Source organism: Prunus mume, linkage group LG3 (assembly GCF_029339155.1).
Source record: "Prunus mume cultivar Tortuosa linkage group LG3, ASM2933915v1, whole genome shotgun sequence".
In the NCBI taxonomy this organism is placed as follows: domain Eukaryota; kingdom Viridiplantae; phylum Streptophyta; class Magnoliopsida; order Rosales; family Rosaceae; genus Prunus; species Prunus mume.
In genome coordinates, this window is record NC_142700.1 from 13055694 (window position 1) to 13072383 (window position 16690).

Consider the following 16690-nt stretch of genomic DNA (forward strand, 5'->3'; position numbering starts at 1 on the left):
ATCTTTGAAGCATGAATGGTCAAAGTGCTATTATAATTCGTTATGAAAGAAAAAGCAATTCAACTCATTTTCTTGCTACCAACCACTGCCTCATTATAGCATTTCCGACCAAGAGCCACATCCTCAACACCAATAATAATGTTTTATGTTAGTTGTGACACTATTTTCTTAAGGCCACTATGTAATGGGCCTTTTGATCACCAATAGTGCTTCTAAATTTCAAAGCGTTTAGAAAGTTGATGGCCTTTTTTTTTTCTTGGTAAAACACTACGAGGTGTCCCCACACTCAAAAAAGGAGATTCATTCCAGTTCGAAATTCGGCATCCTCCTGACCACAAATTTCCCAACTTAATGGCCATTATTTTGGTATAACATACATTGTGCAAAAGGAAGGAGTTCATTGAGAATACCCCACACCATCATAAAATGGTTAATTAAATGTTGCATGCATGATATGCATTATCCATATATGAAAATGTAATAGGACTTTTTATTATTATTCGAAGGAGTTGCATCTTAATTGGGGAATGATGCTTATTTGTCACCCATTCAAATGTGATACAAAGTTCCACTACATATAGATAGATTGCACTAAATAACTAGCAAAGAAGAAAACTTGTATACACCTGATCCATTGTGTTGGACGGACCTCACAAAACATAAGACTTACGATAAACAACACTCATTCTTGTAAAAGCCTAATGCAACTCGAATGCTTCGTGTCGGGAGAGACTAACGATGATGCCGGGGATCGGGTCCTCCCGGACTCACTCTTTTGGACGTCTCAAAAGGCTTTCCAACTTGTCTTTCGATGCTAGCCTCCAACACTTGTTTGGCACTCTCCATCATGGCCTCTATTTTGTCGCTCTTGTCTAACAATGGTGCAAGAGGACGGGCTTGATCAGAACTTGAAAATGAAAGCAAGACCAGCAAAAGACAGAACCAGAATTTGAGGCTAGCCATCATCAAGGTTGGGTTCTCAGAGCTTCTAAGTGTAGAACTCCACGTTATAGGGTATGGTCGGGGGTGTATTTATAGAGAGAGAGAATCCTATAATGCACACGTGCTCGAATTAATGGGATCAGTGAACTTTAAGTAAAGAACAATTAATTTGGCTTTTCTCATCATGCTATATACGGTGCATGAATATTCACATTCCTTTATTAGTCTAGATTTTCTTTAAAAAATTACAGTAATAAAAGATTTGATACGAGTTGCTGTGACAGGAATTTGATAAGTTCACACTTCACATGCACATTCATTTTCAGTTCAAATTCCTTCTTTAATTGTTAATAACATCTCTCTAATTTCGCAATGAAGGAAGACTCATCTGAGGCTGTGAATAAAGTGAGCCTTGGTATCTAACCGCTATACTCGAAAATTTTAAGTTGTTGAGGAATTGGTTAACATTGTATATACCAAGCTAACATCCGTATGTGATAATCAAGATGATTCCAAATTCTTAAAACGAATCAAGTTATACCATGTCTATTTTTGTAAGAGATTAATTTGGTCATCACAATTGTGTGGTGAGAAGAGAACAAACATTCAAATTATCTCACGGTGTTTATGCGTCTATCTATTTTCTCATGATATGAACCGTCCCATCCAAATCTAAGTTTTGTGTAATTGTGGGACATGATCCTTTGCTTAATAATACCATGTGTCTCTTTTTCCCTTGCCTTTTATCGGCTTCCTACAAACATATTACCCCACACAAATCTATCTTTGTCGATTGTGTTAATTTACTTAAACTCAAAGGCAAAAGATACCAAGGGCCCAAAATTTGTGTCTTACACGCCGGCCATAATATTATTACGATCATGAATCTCTTGAAGTCTCTTTTGGCCTCATGCAGCATGCTGCATTTTTGTCAGCAAGTAAAAGTTTGCTGCCCAATGAAAAACCCTAACTACAACTTCCTTATGAGGCTTCGAACCATTAGATCAAGGTTACTATTTAGAGACCTTATTCATATACATGTCTGAGGAAACTGCCAGACAGACTATAGGTACTAATTGGAAATTGGAAAGCCTTCCCATTACCATAATATTTGTCTGCTTCTGTTCTCCAATATCAGCCTCAGAAATTGGAGCAACATCAATAGTACTTTCCCATTTCAAAGGTACGTTTGCATATATTTAATGAATCTCCAAAGTAGTCTCTAGAGTTGCTGAATCTTATAGATCCTGCATGCTTTGAATGTCCACTCTCTTTTTCTTTTTCTTTTTTTGGTAAATCAAAGTTCATTAAAACCCCAAAAATGAGAACAAAACAAACAGAGAATACAAGGCCAAAAATGCCAAATGCAGAAACAAAGTACCATAAGCACAGGGAAGATTAAACTAAGAACCAGTACAGTCTAGTATAACAAATCTTCCCCACACAAAATCAAAACAAAATACAAAACCGAGCCACCGTCCCCACAAAGGGACCGGAGACCACACCAACAGCACCAATATAGCCACAAATGAGGGATTCACATCCTCCACACAAGTCAGCATAGCTGCACATAGAGACCCACCGATCTTACGCCAAGAACAAAATTTCCCCAAAAAACATAAACACATCAGCACAAGAACATTCCTCCAAAAGTTACTTTCTGCTTCACACCTGAGTCCTCTTCTGCACCAAGAAGAAAACAGCAACCAATCACAACACCAGCATGGTATATACGAAAGGATTGAAATCAAGGGAGTGGAGAGTATTGGTGCAAGCACCAGAGCTAGAACCGTAGCAAGAGCTCTATATACAATCCGATAAAGACGTGACAAAGTGCTTAGAGTAGTTTCTATATCCCAATGGAGAAATCATATCTGGAAAAAAGAGAAGGCAAGAATAGGAGGGGATGTTGTGGAAGAAGTAAATCTGGTTGAATGGGGTGTTTGGCGAAGAAAGGAGGACACAAAATCGGCTTGAGACATATAATCTCAGCCCAATCAACTCTCAGAGATAGCCACCAACTCTCAAAGACAGCCACCAACACAGCCAAACAGGGTTAAACACAAAATAAAACCATCCCCACAAAAGAATCCAAGGCAGGGAAGGTTGAGAACTAGCATAAACGAAGGAGGAAAAAAAAAAGGAGGAAGGGAGGGGAGGGAGAAGAGGGACAAACCTCCTCTTCCCCCGATGGAGTTGTGCGGCGCTGAGAAGAAAAAGGGGGCGTTTAAATATTAGTGAGTCCCTTTTTTTGCATATGAGTTCGATCCAAGGACGGATCCATGCTTGGACTACAGTGGGCTCTAACCCAGTGTTGACTTTGGAGAGAGAAAAATTATTGTGTAAGCTCAATTCAGAAAAATTAACCACTTTTTCTAGAAAGCAGCCCATATCTACAGCCAAATACTGTAATACTTCAATTACTAAATTTTTTTTTTTTCTCTCTCTCTCTCTTCTTTGGTTTATTCAGCTTTTGATTTGGCTCTAATAATGTTTATATATTTCTCTGATTTTATTTTTTTGAATTTATTAATGTTGCTTCTTTTGGAAATATTGAAATATGGACTCTCCCTAACTAAACTACTATGCTGACCCAAAGTCCTCGAGCTTCAAATTGTTCTTCGTTTGAGCGTTTGAATTTTGGTTTTTCTAGGTTTTCTTTGTTCAAATATCTCTTTGAAAATAGTATTTTTCTTTTAATGAATTCTGAAAATAGTTTTTAATCTCAGAAATATACTGAATTAGTCAAAAAGTATACCACTTTCATTAATCTGAAGGAAATATTGCTTTTGATATATATATATGTTTAAAAATAGGGCTTATAATTGATCCCGAAAAAAAAAAAATTTACCCACTCTTAGAAATATTCCTGAGTCCGCCATTAGTTCGATCCCTTTTTCCGTACATTAAAGTGGTTGTATATGAGGGTTAGATTGGCCTTGAATATTTTTATCGCTCGGAGTTTCTGTTTGTTGTTCATCTATTTTATCTTATTCAATTCCAGGTTGATGTACCTGTATACGTAGTTTATGGTTACAGTAGCTAGTGTTGCAGGGCAGCTAGATAATCACCACCACCTTCATTTAATTGTCGTTTTCCTTTAGTTTAAAATATTGCTGACAGGACAACCCTATGGAATTATGATGCCTTAATTCTTGCCCAAAAAGTGCTAAATCCAAATAACATATACGACTTAACCCCACCATAACGACTAATAATGCCAAAAAGGGAATTCGCAGGCTTATTTCCTCATCCACCAATATCATTGTCGTCTTTGCTCATCTTTGTTTTACACTAAGCATAAATCTTTGTGGATTAATGATACAAAAATATTGATTTAAAAAAAGAAGAAGAATTGATTATTTATTTGATCAAGCAAAGCGTAAGCCATTTAACCATTTGATGGTGATCATTTTAATATTTTTATGGAAAACAGTTGAATCACTAAAATACAGTGCAAGTAAGTTTCATCATGCGTCCTCAAATTACACTATTTTAGAAATTTCTCAACAAATAGCCAATTGTATATGAGTATATAGTTAGAATGATTTAATTGAGGAATCTCTCAAATAAACTTATTTAATGAGGCATCTTTGTAAGGTTCATACATTGTATTTCAATAATCTGAACCGTCTTTAACATTTGTATAGTATTCTATTATACATTGTCTTTATTTTATGCAACTGGGTACCCTATGAGAAATTTTTTACCATGACAATCTACCGAAAGTATAGTATTAATTAATAAATAAATACACATATTATAATATACGTGGAATGATAGAATCACATAATGATGTGACAATCACACCAAAATTACTTAGCCCTTGGGACGTTTTTTTCTTTGGAAATCTTGGAATTCAGCTATAAAAAAACCACTAGCCACAAAGGTCCAATATAAACTAGCCAAAAATGACCATTACAATACAGAGAAATCTAACATCAATATTAAGGCAATATGGTGCCCCTTAACTAACGATCACACACGGCCGAAGAAACTCTGTCATAGGCATCCCAACTAAGATTGCAAACTCAGACTAATCAAAAAAGATAAAGCTTGGAAAAACTAAGCCGAAACAATACAAATAAAAACTCTCTCAAAGAGATGCGAAAAACTCTCACAAAGGAGATGTGAAAACTACACATAAAACCTAAAGAGAAGTTTTTGTGACTTATTCCAAAAATAAAGAAACTAAACCAGCTGGATTGCGACCCCATTGCCACAAAGCCACCCAATGTCCGCAAACACTAAAGATAACATATCAGCACCAATTGACTTTCCTCTTTAGTAAATAGGGCAGATTCACATAAATCCATTATAGAATTACGCCATAAACGAGTCAATAAAACATAGAGGTAGATAATGCGTGTGGGGGAAGCAAGGAATGTGGGAAGTGGGGGAGGTGGAGAGGAAATGAAAAAGAGAGAAAGAGGGGACATAAAATAAAGGAGTCAAAAAGAAAAGAAAAGAAAAGTTTGCATGTCAAAGAAACAAAATCGAAAGCTATAATAAATAAATAAAAAGAGTAAACCCATAAACACAATCACATCACAGCATAAAGTAATGATGCATGTATTACCGGCCCATTAATTTTCAGGTTTAGTAAACCCATAATTAACATAACAGTAGACATCCACAGCCGAGCAGCATGTCATGATGTGGCTGGCTGGCTCCTCGCGCATTATATTATAGTGGCAGTTGACCACAGCAGGGCCTCAATTTGATTATTTAAGCATTTGACAATTAATATTTATGCTAATCCAGAAACTTATTATGGATAATGCTTCACTAATCATGAGAGGGACTTTGACATTTTGAATGAAAAGTTGGTTTTTAAGGATTAGGAAAAGGATCCCAATGAATTCATCAAATGAAACGACAAGCAACTTACGCATGATTTTTACCTGCATCAATCAATGTATACTAGCAACCTTATGCAATTGGATATCAGTTTATTGGCTCTTGTGTCTTCTCAACTTTGGGACGTGAGTTATTGAGTTTTTATCATCCTGTTTCGTCATATAGTATAATTTAATGATCGGAATTTGAAGAGAATAGCGTCATTGTATTATTAAAGAGTAGGTAATCAATTAAAACAAGAGACTAAAGTTTAGAGGATTAGGCGAGCATCCCTACACATAAAGGTTCCGTACATTGTCGAACTAACCATAACCAACCTCATTCTATGAGACAAATTGGCTGTGGGACGGATACGGGTGAAACATTGGCTGATCATCTCTTTCTTTTAGGTCATTACTGACCGATCATCTTTAGAACCCCTTTCAATTCTTCAAATTGTACCTTCTCTTGCTTGTTCGAAATATACATTTAACATACATGTTATGGTTGACCACATTCAAGTCATCAACGTTCGTGACAACGTGGAACCCAAAATACCATGTCCAAGAGCTCTCTCACCAACCGATTCTTCTAGACATAGAGACGTAATGAATGACGAATGACGATAAGTTCATTAATGATGAATTAACAAGTTCATTAATGATGAATGACGATAAGTTGATGCCATTAGGAGGTGGCTCCGCATAACAAATGTTGGTAATTGCGTGATGATCCGTCTATTTTATTGTTTATTATTTGTTTCTATGTCTAGCCAATATTGACTTTCTTATAGACTTAGCACTAGCTGAAGCTCTTCATTTAGATGAATCCATGTGCTTATCAACCATCAATAGCATCCCAAGCTTTTATGTAATCTTTTAATGCATACTAGGTCTAAAAGGCACTACTCTTTTTTGTAAATTTATAATTATCACTTCTTCTTTTTCGCTATAAAAGTCAGTTTACTTTATTTTTATATTTATTGGCACAGCCTTTCAAACAAGAAGTCGCTTGGAGGTCAAATAATAAGAAAACAACTGTTTTCATCATCTTGGCTTGAATATATTTTATGTGGGGATGTATTGTTGAAAAGAACAAGGTTGTGGAGCTGAATGGGATTAAGCTAGTGGACGGCTGCTTTTCCAGCACTGCCTAGAAATTTAGAAATGTTATCACCTCCATTATTCCCGTTTCATGCAAGTGTTTCTCTTGAAGTCGTGATCACCTGTAAAATAGAAACTCACGAAAAGAATACAAAAGAATGACATATTTCTCTGCAAATTAGTACCTGAAACTTATCACATTTAACAGAAGAAATCTATAAAACAGAAATCAAGATCATGCAGCATTTTACTTAAAATTATCATATCATTACATAGATGATCAATTGTCATCTTCATCTTTCTCTATGTATCATCAACATGGTAGTTAAAATGTAATATTACAGATTTGACTATGAGAGAAGATATTTGGCCACTGGTACAAGATCAGACTCTGGCACAGTGCACGCACAGACACCCTTAAGCTCGCAGGTAACGTCATGAATTTTTCGCATTAAAATGAAACAATGTTCTATGGCAACATCCTAATAACTATTCAGGAAGTAATGGTAATCTGTCTACATTGGAGAGTGAACCATTCCTATCATTGGTACCGAGAAAGTCATCAAATCCACTATCAGCATCAATTATTTTGCTAGTATGATTCTCTTCTGTCGTTGTAGTATGAAATGGAAGGATACGGAGGCGCACATCCGGCTCCTTACCAATTCTTTCTGCTTCTAGTTGGTATTTTCGAATAAGGTCAATCTGAGCAGATATAATGTGAGATGCCCTTGGAAGAAGTTCCACAGGTTCCCCTTTTGGAATTACAACCTGCTCAACGGCTATTCTTGCCTCCTGTATGATGAATAAATATTTTATGTAGCTGTATTGCATGCAAAGTTATTGAACTAAACTTTGATTAGACTCAATGTCCCAGAGAAATCCCTCAATCAATTATTTGTAAACTAAAGCACAGATTTCTGCCAAGTTATTATCAGATTTCGGCTTCAGCTTTTAACTGTCTGGATTGGCTTGTGCTGAAGATAGCATAGTCAATTCTTGCCCATTTGAAGCAATCCAATCACAAATTTTCAAAGAAAATGTAAGTTGGGGGAGAAGGTTCATAATCACCTCTAAAGCATCAATCTTCTCAGAAAACTTCATATTGTCTATCGACCCATAATCCTTCAAACCATCTTTATGATCACTCATTAATGCCCGAACTGCCTTTCTTATTTCCACCAACGAGCTTGACTGGAAGAAAAAGAGAAACCAATGGTGAAACCATAACCAAAAAAAAAGTTACTAATAAAACTAGCAAAGCTAGTGCGTTTTTGATTACCTTAGTCACATAAATGGGTATTCCATAAGATTTAGCAACTGCTTGAATTCGGGGATTCTTCTTGAGCTTGGATTGCAAGGCAAGTAGTGCATCTGCCTTGCTGATATCATCTATGAACTGGACAGCAGCTTCATCCATCTTCAACTGTTTAATCCCTTGTATCACGCTTGCTTCTAAGATCTAAAATAACTGCTCATTTTGTAAGTATTAGGCTTGAAAATAACTTACGTAATCACACTCCAGCTTCTATAGTTTGAATCTATTTTATTTCATTTTTATTCTTCTTTTTGGACTAAACAATGCTGTAATTTCAGTTAACCAGGATAAGATGAGTATTAACCCCAGAATTTACATGCCTTTTTTTATTGACCGAAAAGCTATGAGGTAAAGCAAATATAGCTTTTATGAAACATCATTCAGTAAGAGGCTAAACCCTGTTTCACCGACCGCTTAGCCATAGCCAGGAGTTCAAAAGAAAAGCTGCAGTTGTGTATTCAGGGGGGGCCGTGGAAGACAAGAATATGCTACTCTGCTATTCAACTTGTCATTTCCTCTAACTAAAGAAACATAGGTGAGCCACATTGAAGAACAAGGCACATGTGATTGGAAGATAAAATGTTGTGTCAATATCCTATAGGATTTATAATCTTCTGTGATTTTCTTATATTAGATATTACCATTAGTTACTAGGAAGCACAGGTATGATAGCAAGCTTGTCACAAAAGATTCTTCGTTCAATAGTTGCCCCCATCTGTAACAAGGGTGATGGGAAGCAGGAAGAATGAAGACCTTTAACAGTTTCTAGTTCTAAATGGTTGTAAACTGTCACAGAGGTAGCATTTTTCACATTGTCCTCTCTTTCTCTCTCTAATTTACAAGGTAGTGATGTCTTACCCCATAAACAAACAAGCGAAGTTGTATCCTTTCATCCATAGAATCCTCTTGCATATTGGGAGAGACCACAGGAGTGAAATCAATATGGCCAAATCCTCTGTCAGCCATATCTGGAGCATCTTCAATAACATATTCGTCCTCTTCATCCAAGGAACTGTGAAGAAAATTTTCCCTTTCAGTAGTTAGTTCTGATCCCCGAGAGTGAATTTTACGAACTTCAAAATTTGGGAAACGACCTTCACCAGCATAACATGATTTTCAGATTTAATTCATAATTTATGGGAAAGGAAAATGAAAGTGAAAAGAAATTACGCTTCCAAAGAAGCATACCTGAGAGGATAGTATCCACTGTTGTTTCTAAGCTACGATGAACTCTCAACTCATCCTTTGAAATTATCTCCACCCCACAACTAAAGGTTGCAGGTCCTTTCCTTTCTTGCACTGTCTTCTGAACCCCCCTCCGGCTGGCCTCTTCATCCCCTAGTGTCACGCTCTAAAAAAATGATTGCAATGATGTAACTGAACAGAAATAACTTGAACTCATACAACCATTATAATTAAAATAAATAGAAGTCAAAGAGAAAATTATATGAATTAGCAGAAAGAGATCGATGCACTGCCATCACTACTTTAGCACAACCCAAAGACCAACACTTGATTGTCAAGCTCAGCAAGAAAAAATGAAACACCAAAGAGAAGGGAGAAAATAAACATACTAAAAAGAAAGAAAGAACTAATTATTATTTAACAATGAAACTAAACATACTAAGTTTAATGCAAGAATATACAGTCGGTATAAATATGCGATGATGCCGTGCCAATGTTATTGGATATACTATATGCGGTAAATTGCAATATCATTTTTTACTATGGCCAACTGACCTGTATTCCTCCAACAAGCATCTCTAATGAAGGATTCATTATCAAATTCTCGATAGTTACACCATGAGCGGTGGCAACAAGCTGAATTCCACGTTGCGCAATTGTGCTTGCAGCCATTGCTTCAAGTTTAGTGCCAATTTCATCAATTACAATCACTTGTGGCATATGATTTTCAACAGCCTCTATCAAGACCTGAATAAAACAAGAGATATGAGCATAAGAATCATTTAATGATGGAAACACTCGCATTGTAACATGCTGCTAAATATTTAAATGTGTACAAAATGACAGTTACCATCTGTACTCTGTCATTTTAAATATTTCCAAGTTGATGCATTTTGTTCTAAGTTCTATCTGTCCAAAGAGATTTAGGTATTTGTAGATATTGGATTAAGCCCATCTCCAGGCACAGATGCACACACACAGAGAGATATGCAGAGACAAAAAGAGAAGGAAATAGAGGAATAAGAAAGGAGAATGACATTGTGAAAGGTATTTTCTGGGAATTAAGGTAGCATTGCCACAAAAATGTGATGAGAAAAGATCCTGTAGATTAAATAGCACAGCATACCGCAGAAAAAATTAGTCCTTACTCTACATGAGCTTATGGGGGAAACAAAAACTTTTCTTTTTATCTGGGGAAGGAGGATTTGAACTATGGACATCTTCCAACAAAGTGAAGAGAAATACCACTGGACCAATAGCTAGTTGGTAAGTCCTTACTCTATATGCATTCTTCACGAATATAGTTTAAAATTTTCATTGGCCTACACATTTGAGATCCATCAGAGAAAACTCTAATTAATGAAAATTCACCCTTATCTTGTCAATACAAATAACAGGATTTAACAAAATAACTGATATAATACACTTTTCAATCATGCCTTATGTTGTAAATCAGAGACGGGGACTTGCATTCGCCGAGCATTGCCTATTCCTGAATGGGGTATATCGCCATCCCCACCAATCTCATTTGAGGTGTCAACAATCATGACACGTTTCTTATAATCATTTGCAAGCATTCGAGCTATTTCCCTGCAAGTTAGAATATCATGGCGATCAGAGTGATAGACTCATGAAAAAGCATCCAAAACCTGCATGTTCTAAGATTGCAAAATAACTACAATTTTGCCAAAAGTATATAAGCAATATACCCCAAAACCAAATATTTAGTTGGGTATATTTCAGGGATGTTGTCAGAGCATATAATTTTGTACCACCGAAGGATGAATCCCTCCTGGCAAACTATATTATCAGTGAAGACGACTTGACCACAAGGCCTGTATTACTTTCCCTATGAAATCATATGATATAACCAGAGAGAAGAACTGCAAAAATTTTGGATTAGGGTTTAATTGATACTTGTGATAAATGTAAAGATAATTCAAGATATTCCTGACTGGAAAACATATCAGTACAACAGAGTGCATAACTTTACAAATTCTAATTCCTTAGGAAGTATACTATCTGACAGATCTTGTGTAAAATGCATTGCAACTTCTATATTTCCTGCATTCTATTTTTACTTAGATACTGCAACAGGGTGCGTTCAAGTCAAACAGAGAGAAAAGGCAAGACTAACCTGATGATTGTTGTTTTTCCTACACCTGGAGGCCCAATGAGTAACAAAGAACCACCATCTTGAACCAAATCTCGCAGCAAACTAGCACTGCCACATATTGCCCTACCAACACGGCAAGTTAGACCAATGATGGCACCTTTTCTATTCCTAATGGCACTAATGCGGTGTAATGTCCTGCTAATTCCTGCCCGATTGTCGATGGCAAAATCGCCAACCTACAGCATCCAGATAGTTAGTGCCAAATATGGTACTCTGTTATATAATCAATTTTATAAATAAATAAATAAACTCTAGAACAAAATGGGTGGTGGTACCCTTGAGCTTTGGCTAAGCTAGTAAGGGAGGGTGAGGATGGGGTAGGGAAATTTTGAAAACTAGCCGACTTTCAGACCTTTAAAGACTTTTAGCCCTTCTTTTAGATTCTTAAAATTTTGACCACTTGAAGGGGACTCAAGTGGATATATTTCTAAACTTTAATATATAAAACATAAAATATAAAAAAGGCTAAGTCTTTAATGGGTGCAAAAGATAACTAGTTTTCAAAATCTCCCATATAGAACAAATTTTATTGCTTCACAACACACTTTGCTATTCGCTTAAGGACATGACTAGACTCTAGACTAACTCAATTCCTAATTGGATATTTCGACTTTTGACCTCTACCTCATTTATCATTTCATGCAAAATTTCAGCCCGAAAAGTCCTTTTATACCCTAAATCTAGTCTACGTGAATGGTTAAAACCATTTTTTGTATCCTGTGATATCAAGCCTCTCTCTTTCACAGCCATACAAGTTCAGGACAAACGTACAACATTGCACCATAATGACAATTGTTATATCGCCCATCCTGCACTGCATGGGTCTTATTAACCCCCCAATGAAAAACTAACGAATTTGTACATGCAAACTTCATATAAATGATCTTTGGGTTTGTCATTCTTCCTTTTACAAGGAACTCCAAGTCAGCAAAAATTAACAAGAAGGCATAAGTCTGATGGCTTATAGTTCTCTCTCACCCTCCTGCTTCTTTGTACGTGACCAAAGGAGCAATCTTCAAAATTTACAGGGGAGATTATCTTATAGGCAATAATCATAAAATAGAAATACTATATTTTAACTGTTAAGAAGAAAAATGTGTCCCAACACGACAATGGGGCATAATGAATAGATAACTCATACTGCATATCAACCTCGTATTTCTCCCTCCTAACTCAAAATCCCACTAGGCCATTACTAACACTGGGTAATAAAACATTTACACAAAAGTCCAATGAAGAAACAACTAGTTAATTACGCAGCGCTCAATGATAGTCCTTTCACAATGCAATCAAAGCTAAAGTACATCTATAACCTCCTACTGTTTTAGTCTATACATAAAACCTACGTGCAACAAGACGAAAAGCATTTTCCATAACCTAAACCCAAAACCCAAAACTCAAATCAGTTATGTTCTGCATAGCTGACCCAGCAACAAAAACTCATGACATTCAACAGCCATGATTAATATCCACACAAAACCATCATCCTAAAACTACCACCACACACTAAACTTGTATCACAATCCAAGTCAATTTCTCAAACAGTCAGTGGGCAAAAATAGTTCACCTGCGAAGTAGCATGCTCAAGATCCTGAACCGTAATAGGAAGCTCCGACAACACAAAGTCCCCAGAGGGAAACCGAGCCAAGGGCTTTCGACCCAAGTCCATAACCACTTCAATCAATTGGTGAAGCTCCGGGTGCTCGCCAACTTTCTGCCGCATTTCTTCTGGCAAAAGCGCCAAAAGGCGGCCCAATTCCACCTCCAAATCTTCCTCGTCCGGTGAAGCAGAACATGATGATGGACTTGAAGAACACAGAGAACCCAGAAAAAATCTTGGGCACCCAGAAGGGATTTTGGTGAGAAAGTGAGGAAAATATGTGTTTGGCGGGGATTTATGGGAAAAAGCTTGAGTCTTGCATTGGAATTTTGGAGGTAAAGCTAAGATATGGAGTTGGGTTAGAGGTTGTGGGTGAAGCAGATGAAAACAATTACTGAGCATCTGTTTTGGAGGGAAGAGTAAAATGCATGAGTCACAGTTCGTGTTCTTTTTGCATATGAATTTAGATAACGGAGAGAGAGATTGAGGAGGTGTCTCAGTTGTTAAAGGTTGGATAGGATGTGCCAAAATTTATGCTTTCATTCTTTTCTGATATCTATAAGGGGGGCATGGGGGAATATGCAGATTCTCAGCCACAATCGATTGCGTTTCAAATCAAAGCGTAACATGTTTTTGGTTGATAAAAGAAATAAAATAAATTCCACATTTTCAATGGTGAATCACAGAAACAAACAAAAAGAAAGGGTTGGGCCTGAGCCGATATTGTTTAAGCTGATGTTTTGTAACTGGGCTATCATGATGTAGTGGCTATCGGCTCCATTGGGCTTAGTTATGAATGTCTAGAGCTGCAACTTGTATATTATTTTTTTAATACTCACTCGATTGCTTGGGCAGCAGGGTTACTAATTTTTTGTCCTTAGAATTATAAAAATATAATTGACAATTAAAATATTTTATCACTTCAGAAAAAAAAAAGTCCTAATCTCAGTCCAAGCATAAACCAAACGCAGAATAATACTATTTTCTTATCAAGCTTCTCAGTCTGCCATTACACCAAAAACTGGACAAGCCTTATAAAACCAGAGATCTTTTGAGCAACAAACGAGGCCTATCTACGTAATTCTAACTCTATAAATAGAGGTGCTAATAAATCATTTCAAAACAAAAACAGGCGCTATATTTTCTCTACTCTCTTTCTTGCTTGCGTTGTTCCCGAAATGCTGGACATCAATCTGTTTAGAGAAGACAAGGGCAACAATCCCGAAATCATCAGCGATTCTCAGCGTCGCCGTTTCAAAGGTGTAGAGATCGTCAACGAGGTCATTCAGCTCGACAAAGAATGGCGTTAGTGTAGTCTATCTCTCTCTCTCTCTCTCCTGAGCTTTTTTCATGAGCTTTTTTAGTATTGAAGTTTTGATTGTTTTGGTGAAAATATGTAAATGTTAGTTCTCAATTGGAGCTTGATAATCTTCGGAAAGAGTTCAACAAGAGCAAGAAGCGAGTTTCTCAGCTCAAGATTGTCAGTATTTCATCTCTCTCTCTTTTTTCTTTTTTTTTTTTTTTTTTTTCTTTTTACTTTTTCTTAGTTTTCAAAATTTGGGTTACAGGATAGTTTTCTGAAAATATGTTGTTTAGCTAAAAATGTATGCTTCTATAATTCCGAAAAAAAAAACAGATTCTATTATTAGTTCCATCAAAAGCAGTTCGATTGAATTTGTTTTTCTTTGGGATTCTATGTTTCTTTTTTGAAATCCTGGTATGTTATTCATGTCACTGGATATTAAAATTTTCTGGGATAAAAGGCGGGTGAGGATGCAACTGAGGTTATTAAGGACACTGAGGAAAATAAGAGGTTGGTGGCGGAGAAAGAAGTTGAAGTTCGAGAAGCTTCAAAACAGTTGAATTCCAAATTGGAAGTCATTGGAAACCCTAATCCAAAATCTGATTGCTACAGGTAGAAGATGACAAATATCTGATTGCTACAGCTGAACAAGCACTTTGTGCATATTATATGAATGATTGGATCCATCCCTCCCAGCTACCATTAAGGTTGTAACATCTTGCTGGAAGTTTTAGCTATAAAAGAGTTATTTGTATGTTCCGCTCATTAATTTTTAGGATTCTTTCCTCAGATATGCTGGATGTTCCGTCTTGTTTCCGTAAAGAAGCTGGTTCACACGGTCGGGACACCTCGGGAATTTTTAGAGTTCATGAGTTTGAGGAAGTTGAACAGTTTTGTATTACAAGCCCAAATGACAATGAGTCTTGAGAAATGCATGAGGAAATGATCAAAAACTCTGAGGATTTTTATAAGTCGGTGTCGTGATTTCAGTTAAACCTCCCCTATCGTGTCGTGGCTATCGTTTCTGGTGCTTTAAGTATGATCTGCAAGCATGGTTCCCTGAATCTCAGACTTACAGAGAGCTGGTCTCTTGTTCAAACTGTACAGACTACCAGTCAAGAAAATTATAAATTCGATACGGGCGGAAAAATGTTGGTCCGGAGTAAACTTACATTCTGAATGTGATGCATATTCTTCTTTACTGCTGATTGTACTTGTAATTAACATATAGGCTTTGGTTATGTGTGCCTTACATATTCAAAAGGAAATGAGCAAAGATAAGAGGAGTTTAGACCCAATTACAATGGCCCTGAGAAAGAAGCTCCAAATATTGGACTGGGCCCTTCTCTCCTCGATCGGCCCTTGGATGAGAGCCCTTAATGGATTTCTTTCTCTTGAAACATCTTCTCACTCATTTTCTTTGATAAAAAAATTGAAGAGGGTAAACAATTGTTGAGGCCCAAAAAATCCAAGGCTATACCCAAATATATTTTTCAGCCCAGTACAACACCAAGCGGAAAATCCTTATTTAAGCAACATGTCACGCTACAAGCTTAAGTGAGCCCAAGCTACGCGAATGCCTAGGGCTTGCTGAGCGGGTTGTTGTATGGATTATTCTGACGAGCATTCATGAGACCATTGATGATCCAAGGAGTGGAAGTTTTGGGCTACTTGGGAGCACAAAACTCAAGCCCACTCGAGTCCAAAAATATGGGTAAGTATGAGAGAAAACCTTAAGAAAAGGCCCAAACATCTTAGAAAAATATCTAATAGCCATAGCCCATAAAAAAACCCACATCAGCCAAAGCTTCTAGCAGTCTGACGAAATCAAAGGAACTCACAAACCACTGGAAACAAAATACCAATAGCTCAGCCCAGCATCATGGAAAATATTCAGCATATCTGTCAAAACCATCAAAACCAAGCAAACTCATGTGTTGATCACCCTTTTTGACTAGCACCCTTACCCATTCTTTCCTCTTCAAGCTTTGGTAAGAAAACAAGAAACAAAAGTGGGTGGCTCCTCACCCACATGGAGAAGTCCAGCTGCCTGAGGACCTTGGAACCCCAAAAAGCTGTGTGACTATGGGTTCAGGCTAAGGAAATTTCACCAAACAAGGTGAAATGGAAGAAAGTGAGGAAAATGGGAGATGGGTGACTTGACAAAATTAAGGTTTTCAACACCTATAAAAGGAGCCACTTTCTTCCCAGCAAAACAACACAT

The 16690-nt window shown here is 36.9% G+C and overlaps 2 protein-coding genes across 2 annotated transcripts; one reads left to right on the forward strand and one right to left on the reverse strand.

Annotated features, from left to right (window-relative positions):
* Positions 1-7102: 7102 nt before the first annotated feature.
* On the reverse strand, positions 7103-13805 carry LOC103326032 (P-loop containing nucleoside triphosphate hydrolases superfamily protein). The gene is made up of 9 exons (XM_008228237.3): positions 13131-13805; positions 11525-11739; positions 10827-10977; positions 9943-10134; positions 9391-9553; positions 9061-9296; positions 8167-8346; positions 7956-8078; positions 7103-7679 (listed from the first exon to the last, which is right to left on the reverse strand). Exons 1-9 carry the CDS (start codon positions 13563-13565, stop codon positions 7374-7376), a joined length of 2001 nt encoding a protein of 666 aa, XP_008226459.2. The 5' UTR covers positions 13566-13805; the 3' UTR covers positions 7103-7373.
* Positions 13806-14341: 536 nt separating this feature from the next.
* On the forward strand, positions 14342-15393 carry LOC103326048 (serine--tRNA ligase, cytoplasmic-like). The gene is made up of 4 exons (XM_089048704.1): positions 14342-14466; positions 14571-14643; positions 14927-15078; positions 15243-15393. Exons 1-4 carry the CDS (start codon positions 14342-14344, stop codon positions 15391-15393), a joined length of 501 nt encoding a protein of 166 aa, XP_088904830.1.
* The last annotated feature ends 1297 nt before the right edge of the window (positions 15394-16690 follow it).